Source organism: Priapulus caudatus, unplaced genomic scaffold (assembly GCF_000485595.1).
Source record: "Priapulus caudatus unplaced genomic scaffold, Priapulus_caudatus-5.0.1 Scaffold843, whole genome shotgun sequence".
NCBI classification, from domain to species: Eukaryota; Metazoa; Priapulida; class Priapulimorpha; order Priapulimorphida; family Priapulidae; genus Priapulus; species Priapulus caudatus.
Genome location: NW_014577904.1, coordinates 131,481 through 140,386, shown reverse-complemented (window position 1 = coordinate 140,386; position 8,906 = coordinate 131,481). Strand labels below are relative to the sequence as shown.

The 8,906-nt window shown below is 41.4% G+C and overlaps 1 protein-coding gene across 1 annotated transcript in view; it reads left to right on the top strand.

Moving 5' to 3' along the window:
- The first annotated feature begins 2,243 nt into the window (after window positions 1-2,243).
- Window positions 2,244-8,906, top strand: part of LOC106813911 (Bardet-Biedl syndrome 4 protein-like) — a 17,050-nt gene continuing 10,387 nt past the window's right edge. Inside the window, exons 1-6 of the mRNA XM_014818154.1 lie at window positions 2,244-2,340; window positions 5,853-5,985; window positions 6,621-6,764; window positions 6,970-7,081; window positions 7,287-7,359; window positions 7,514-7,567. Of these exons, the coding sequence (XP_014673640.1) occupies window positions 5,892-5,985; window positions 6,621-6,764; window positions 6,970-7,081; window positions 7,287-7,359; window positions 7,514-7,567 (477 nt within the window). The 5' untranslated portion in view covers window positions 2,244-2,340; window positions 5,853-5,891. The remainder of the gene's footprint in view (window positions 2,341-5,852; window positions 5,986-6,620; window positions 6,765-6,969; window positions 7,082-7,286; window positions 7,360-7,513; window positions 7,568-8,906) is intronic.

Here is an 8,906-nt window from a genome sequence, read left to right as displayed (position 1 = left end):
CATTACTAGAAAAGAAAATTATTTAAAAAGCAAAAACCTTCACCGAACGGGCGCATGTGGATACAACTGGCGTGTCTTGTATGCGCGATTTGGTAATCGAATAAAAGCAGCTTTTCCAGTCATCTGCGCACACTTCTAACACCATCACGCACTACATCTCTACACGCGCGCACAATATGCGAAAATGCCACATCCAGATAAGGCAATACTATATGATAATAGCAAAGCAGGCCGTTTTAGAAAAACACCCACGCCCGTTCGCTGAAACCCGCACGTACTGTCTCCCTCCTTATTTATACGGCAGTACATTCGTTGAGATGCTGATCAAAACGAGTCAACATAATCGAAACCATTTCACAGAGGGCCAGCATGAATGAGGACCACCGAGCACGTACCAAAGCCGCTTAGGGCGCTTGCGCCGCTCCGGTTCTGCTGCTATAGATAAACAAGTGATCCCGGCACGCGAACGCAAACAACACTGTGCAAGCTGAGATACGGTAAACATGAAAATTATTTTGCATCGAGTAAAATATCAGAGCTAGACAATTAACCCACTTGAAAGAAGGGCCTGGAAAAATAAAATGCTCGCAGGTTTCTGGAGAGTGGTTGAGTTACTAGAGCGGTGACGTATCTCAAACAAGCGTAGCTACTACTGTAGTGTAGTACTAGTACTAGTAACCCGACCAGGCTGTGTGACTAACGTCAATACACCAGGGTATTACTAATTACTAGGGTATCTAACCCTAGCAATACCGTTTCTTGGAGCTATAGTACTAGTACAGTCTATACGCACATGCATGATGCACACGAACTCAGTAACTGTGCCAGTAGCAGTACAGTAGAGCCACACGTATACACACACACGCACACACAAATCGAAAGCTAGATTACAATATTAGTTGTATGAGGTTAGCACTTCTACACATGTTATGCAGTATGTTATATCCTAGGGTAGTTGTATCAGAATCATAGACATAGTCATAGATTACATTGGAGGTAAACAGCCAAATTTAGAACCTTTTTGTACCGAGGTTTTGCAGTCTTTTCATCAGCCACGTCGACTACACACTTGATTGCCTGACAAAGCAAGAAGGCTGAAACTTACCAAGCAGAGCTAGCTACTCCAACTTAATTTTTATCCACGCCCAGAAAAGTACCATAAGCTTGTATTTTATTCTGAACATTTAAAGAACTATGTAACCACACTCATAATCAGGTTCCACTGCTGCAAACAATCAGACCAGTTAATATTTACTCACTTTGATAATGACTATGACTAGTGATGTACCGATTATCAATTATTATCGAAAGTCCATCATTTGTTATATTGTCATTGTTTAGCGCTCGGTTATGAAAATAAATAATCAATTATCAAAAATAATATAATAATTAAAAAATAATAATTTAAAGATGAAATGACACATTATTTTATTTTTGTTACTTTACAGCTTGGCGACAGTGAATCTAACCTACACCAAACATAAGCATGTAATACAGTATAATACTGTTACATAGCTTTTAGAATATTGTATTATCAAAAATACTGTATTATATAATATATGATATATCTGATAGCCGCGATCAATAACATTCAACTGATTTGATTCGATCATCGATCGGTTGGGTGCAATCGAGGATCGATGATGAAATTCTAACCGATTCCCATCACTAAGTCCATGACTATCTTATTAAACCACTACCACAAATGTTCTTGGAGTGAAATAATATAATTAAAATATCACGTGAAAAGGCAGATGTCATCGAGTCCTGAGCAAGAATGCAAAGTAAGAGTGTGGAGTGGAAGAAGGAGAGGAGAAATAGAGGAGAAATAAAATGCAGTCGTCAATGCAACATCAAACGGAAATCAACCGCAACCAGATGCGATCACCTGCTATGAGAAGCTATATATGATGTGAAAGTACAAAAAAAGTGGAATAATTATTTCTATAGATGAACATTACCTGGGCAGTCTGCCAGATGGTCTTGTGCATGAATAAGCTAGGACACCGTGTTAGAAGTGAAATTCCCACATTGTGCAAGAAACATGCTTGTAACGCTGNTTATGTGCACGTGCAATGATCAAATTTTTGTTGTCGGACGCGAGACTACCGGTGGCGGAATAACCTCAGGAACTTAATAGGGATCCTTTACTCTAGGTTCTGGGGGTTATTTTCAGTTAATTAGATAAATTATACGCTACATAAAAAGTTTCATGGTTCAGTCACCATTAGAAATATTTTTCAAATACAGTTTGATTAACACGATGGTGGCGCGCCACTCAAAGAGCACAATCTGAAAAGTTTGCGCAAAAGACTTTTCAGCCAAGGGCTACAGACCAAGTTTGTTTCTTATTTATTAATTTAAAAGCGAAAGGGATTGTATATCTTATAACGACATATAGTTTAAGTTATATTATGGATAATTTGTCCTAAAATGAGCATCGTGTTGGTCTAAATAGCATTTAGGTATAAATATAATTGCACCTTTGTGGTTAGCCCTCTGTCTGTAATGTGCGAAAAGTATATGGGAAATGCGCAACTTTTTCAGGGTGGCAGCACGGTCGCGGTTGTCAATGGCACGTTCAATTTTGTAGCGTTGATGTATAATTAATTATAACAATTAAATTAGGTATACGTAGTAACAAGTACGTGTGGGTAGAGGACAGCAATTTGTTTATACAGTATAGTACAGTTGTATGCAGTAAAATCCGTAGTGCTAGTATCCCTTTAGCTGGGGAATAACTTGACAGTTTTGGTCCAGTATTGTGAAAACTCACTCAGCCTGAATGCAATATTATTATGGCTTAGCCGCACACTATCCGCCTTTTGCACTGTGCCGCAGACTAAGCCCCGCACACTATCCGACCCGATCCGATCCGATCGGAGGCCACCGCCACACGTGTCCGACTCAAAGTTGACCGCAAAACCATGGCACTCTCTGTGGCGTTCCAAGCGGATTTTAGCGTGTACTAAGGCGTCGGGATGTTTTTCGCATGGTTCGAATGCGCCATTCGCAGTTCGAATGCAGTTGAGTTCCCATGGCGCAGCTCTGTGATTGGTCAATTTTCTTCAGCGCTCGTCGATCGGGTCGGATGGCCACGCACACTATCCGAGTCGCGTCGTAAGCCCTCGCACACTATCCGACCCGATCTGTTCCCGATTCAAAATTCGAATCGGGCCAAAATGACCTCCCGAGCCAATCTTAAGCCTCCCGAGCCAAACTAGAACATCTCGATCCAATCGTAAGCCTTCAAATCGTGCTCGGGTCAGATAGTGTGCGGCTAGCATTAGCATGCACATCGCTCAGGCGAGTAGGACAATGCATGATGACATTGCACTACATGTTCTCATTATGTCTCATGTTCTCATTATGTCACATATTCTCATGTCTCATGTTCTCATATACAGGGTTCTCCCCAGGATGAAATTCAAACAGGGGGAGGGGAGGGGGAGGGGGAACTGGGGGGGGGAGGGGTCCGGGGTCGTGTTTTTTTACCGTACCACTAATTAATGCGTAAAATCGTCACCACACCATAGACGGCATTTGGGGTTCTTGTATATATAAGATAGCCGAGTCGGTGTACAGTTAGTGTTGGGTGTGGGACAGGTTGACTGTTTGTACTTGTGTATTGTCTGCAGTGCATGCGTGGCACGGTAAAAATACACGTGACGGGTGTCCTGGTCGAATGGGAATTCTTGACGATCGATTCCCTCGCTGGCAAACTTTTATTGTGGTGGAATTTAATCGGGCGGAGGTATTTTAAACGGGGCGCAACGATTGAAACAGGGGGGAGTTTTCCCAAACGGGGCACGCGCGCCCCGTTTGCGCAACGTAGGGAGAACCCTGATATACATGTTCACATTCTACATTGTTCTCATTGTTCTCAATGCTACAAAGTTCTAATTACAGGATGGTTGTTAGGTGTATGAATCATCTGCTTACACAGTGCATAATTCTGGCATCTTATTCGCGAGCGAATTGTGTGGCAAAACCTGCATGTTGCAGTATACCTGGTATTAGTCTATTATTTTCAACTAACATACGTACAGATGCCATTCCTGTGGCTCTAAGAGTAAGAGCATTTTCTTTTAAAAGAAAATCTCGTGAATCACCTAACATCAGTTAGGTTTAGTTCAGTTAGTTAGCCGATGTTCACGTGGCAAAGTTTTTTGGGCGGACTAGTGTGAAGTTGTTAACACTATATTGTCAGCAAGTTGACTCTACTGACGCTCAACTACATTCAGTGACTGATCTTTTGATCTTGATGACGCTTGTAGCAGAAATAAATTTAGGAAAAGGTTCCGGTTCCGGCCAACTGTTCCTGAAGGGTTCGGGCCGGAACCGGAACTCTGAAAATTGGGGATTCGGCCGGATAGTTCCGGCCGGATCCAAGTTCCGGTGCACCCCTATTCAGTTGCTTATTTGTTAGTTAAACGCTTTAGTAGGCATAGGCATCGCTTATAAATAAATGAAGGGGCTGTTCCAAGTTGAGTGAGTTTTGCGTGTCATAAGAAGTCCGAACACACAGGTAAACTAGATCCGTTTAGTGATGCCTAGCTATATAATTTTTATATCAAGCTGTGAAATTGCAAGAATCAAGGATAGTTTGGCTCATAGGGTCTATGTCCCCCAGGGTACTGCCGGAACGTACCCTGGTAACTATCTAGCTGATATGGTTAGGGTTAGGGTTAGGGAGTAGGCGTAGGCGACTCCCTAGACTCGTTAGTGGAGTAGGCGAAGTACGGTCCGGCATATTAGATAGTAGTATTTAGTACCATGGTACGTTCCGGTATACCGGACCGGCGGACCGTACTCAGGTTACGTTCCGGCAGTACCCTGGGGGACATAGACCCTATCAGCGATAGTTTGGAACCCCCGCAAATGTGTTTTCACTTGTGCTAAACTAATCCGTTGTGCAAAACTGGGCTTGGGTCATTCACAACAATGCTGTTTTGGTATTGTCAGTAAACAACTGGAACTTGGTCCCTAACTATTGCCTAACATTGCCAACATTTGCGATGTCGCAAATTAGCTTCAGCGTTGAAGGACACAGTATGTAATGTGTTAAATACCTTGGTAAAACCCTGGTTCCATCTCTGAGCCATGTAAAAGCTAGCAGTATGTAGGCTGTGAGTGTGACATATTTTTGATGTTTTTTTTTGGTTTGCACTATATGTACAGGGTTCGACACTAACTCACGTCCGACCGACCTAGTCGGGTAAATGCTTGGTCTGGTCGCATACAACCAGAGTGCTAGTAGCCCGACTGGTCGTGTTAGAATTGGTCATATATGTTGCACTGAAAGGTCACCTCTAGCTAGACTGGTTCGCGGCCGCACTGTTTGTCGCAGAGCGTGTACATTGTCTAGCAGAGCGTGAGGCCGGATACCAGTCTACCCTTCGGCAAAAACAATAACGTGGCTTGCTGCCAGCCACAGTAGACGATCGATAAACCGTGCGCTTGTGTATGCCTGTGGTAGAATACGAATGATGAACGTGAACTCGGCCCACGCGCGATTTAAAGCGCGGGAAACAGCATCTATGAATTCATACGATGACACACTCTTATCTAAATAAAGTTTTTCATAACAATGGTCTGGGTCTGGGCTAGTGAAAGTTAGGTCAGGGCTAGTGGGTTTCCTCAGTTACTAGCCCGATGGTCTAGTGAAATAAAAAGTTAATGTTGAACCCTGTATGTAGGTAGCCAGTCTGGCTACCAGAAGTTAAATTGAAAATAAACTAATAAACTACTGATGAATTGAAAGTGTACTAATAGGAATTTCAACCACTGAGCCTGACTATAATTTATTTTTGATATTGTATTTTTAATTTGGACTTGCACATGTGTTTCAGGGAATTTAATACCAGTTGCCATTTCTCATATGTGAAGATATGGATCCAGAAAGTGCCAGCATTTCCAGCAGCAATGGACCAGGTTTGGCATCTGCGCCATCTGCACCTCCATCGCAGCCAGTAATCAAGAAAGGTATGGAATATGAATCCAACCTATAAGCATAGATGACAAGCTAATAGATCGTAAAGGCCATGTAGGCTATCATTTGTTTTTATATAATTGTTTTTGAAGTGTGTGCGTAATACCACAGGTCTTTCAGTATTATTTTTTATATATTATCCAATGTTTTTGTCATGCGATAAAATTATCGCCTCTCAAGATACCTCCCACCTACTCCAGATCTGCACCCACAGGAATGAAAATTTGAGAAGAATTTAGCCAGCATTAGGGAACATTTACAATTATGTACAATTGTACATTGTGTGCAACAGTTTTTCACTACACTGCACATTGCACGTACCACATTGCAAGGAAAACTTTTGTATATAAGCCGAGCAACTGTTTTTTATCACCAAAGTTTAGATTATGTATTCAGAACAGTTTGCGAAATCAGCAAGTCAGCAAGTATAAACCAGTGACTCCACCTGTGAAGGTAAATATGCAAACAAGAACTAATAACCCAGCTTTAATTAGCTTTAATTAAGAGAAATCAGCTACATAGAAAATATATCAATGGCTAATTAAGAAGTAATACCCATTCCTCTGGTTGGAATTTAAAATTTTATCTGTGTTTCCCGAACTTAGGGCACTCTTTTTTTCTACTGTAGCACCTGAGCTTCCGTTGATTGAGAGAAGGAACTGGCTGATACACTTGCATTACGTCAGAAGGGAGTATGATGCCTGCAAGGCTCTCATCCGGGAGCAGTTGGCTGAGACCCATAGCATGTGTGAATATGCACTCTATGTACAGGGTGAGAGCTGTAGTAGTCAGACACTCCTATGCAGAAATTGTGCACAAACGAGTGTGTCATGTACATTGTAGTTGTTGCTTTTGCAAGTGTGCATGCCACGATTATAATGTTGGTAGCTAGTGGGCTTTTTTTCACAGAAACTCGGTGATATTGTCATATGCATACATGCACATACATTCGTTGTTGTTATAATTTCTTCTCATAGGGTTGATAATGCGAGGGGAAGGTCAGGTACAAGAGTCACTGGAAGTGTTTCAGACCTGCTCGCTCATAAACCCAAAAAATCCGGACTACCTGAAACAGATCGGGAGATCATTGTAAGATTTACAAGCATCATTTTATTTGACATTTAAAAAACCTGTTTTATTTTATTTAATGCAGAGTGCTAATCAAACATGTATACTATTTTATTTTACATCCACAACCAAATGGGACATTTTCATTCAATGCAGACTGGTAATCAAAACTTTATAATAAATAATATAATAATTACTGTTATAAATATTGACATATTTATTTCAGATTTCTTTTAGCTAGACATAAATCAGCTTCAGAAATCTACAGTGAGGCATTGAAGTTGGATGACAGTGACTGGGTTAGTATATGCCATATGGCTACATGTAGGCACGAATTTACAGTCATGTTCCATTGTTCTTGTTGTTCAGGATTAGTCTCCTTGAATGTTACATTAATAAATTAAATATATTAATTCAATGTAGTAATGATATTATATGATTACACTTTTGCAGAAAACTCATCATAATCAAGGTATCTGTTGGATGTACTTAAAAGAACTGGGGAAGGTATGTTATGATAAATGAAATATTTATCGTGATTTTTATACCCCGTACAGACTACAAAAGTTACCGCGCGTCTGACGTGCGTTAACTTAGCGCGCGCTAACTAGGAGCGTACAGACTGCATATTTGACCCTACTTTAAATGAGTCATCAGTTCTCCCACCGCTCAGTTCCCTACTCGCCACGTCACCCTGCAGACAGCGAGGTACAGCGAGCGTGCGTGCGAGTGGGCGTACGTCACCTAAATAAGGCTATGCGCATGCGTATTGCGAAACTTAGCACGTGTTAGGTACCGATTGCGTACAGACACGGAGTTAGAGCGGGATAACTTGGTGCGCACCAAGATAGCCCTGCTTCGAAAGGGGGGCCAACTTGGAGCGGGCCAGCGCGTATTTGGAGCAGGATAGCGTGTACCCACTGCAATTTTTTGCGCGCGTTAGACACGCGTCTAACGCGCACTAGTTTAGTATCATATCAAATTCGTAGTCTGTACGGGGTATATAACTAAAGCTCAGCACAGTCGGTTTAGGAATAATATTTTTAAACTCAAAATGGTTTGATTAATTTATATTTAAGTTTACCCCTGCCTCAAGGTCCATTCAGCTAAGCTTACGGTCCAAGATCATACTATGCAACAGCATTGTCAACTATGTCTCATTCTGTGGGTTAATCTGCTGGCCCATGTCATCAAGTTAGATATGTCCAAGAAAGAGTCCTTCCGCAACGGGTGCTTAAGGAGGATTTGGAATGCATTTTGGCTAAAGACAAACTCCAATGTCAACCTCCACAAGGTGGCCAAAAGTTGCAGTGCTGTAGATTATGTCAAACCTCTCAGGCTGGTTTGACCATGTTTTAAAGATGACCCAGGGGCCCGTTGCCAGAAACTTCGTAAAGTTACGATTAATTTTAAGTCTAATGTTAATGTTAAGGTTAATTTTAATAGCGTTCCCAGAAACAACTTAAACTAAACTTACTTAAGTGAAAACTTACGATAACAGGAACTTCATCACAAGGCTGCTGATTGGATGGGAATCGATCACAAAATTCAAATTCATACACATTTATTGTACATCACAGTAATTTATGCATATTATGATGGCTAAACACATGTAAATAATATTTGATGAAATATTACGTGGTCATGAATTAATTCTGCACAACAAGACAAATTCTCACACTGTAACACGAGACGCGAGAATCGTGGCAAGCGTTGCAAACCTTTGAAACAAGAGAACAAATGCCATACGTCATTTATAAATGTATTGTTTTGTTAGCTCATCTGACATAGTCAGATGCAGCTTGTAGAATCGCTTGATCGTCCGTCCGTCCGTCCGTCCGTCCGT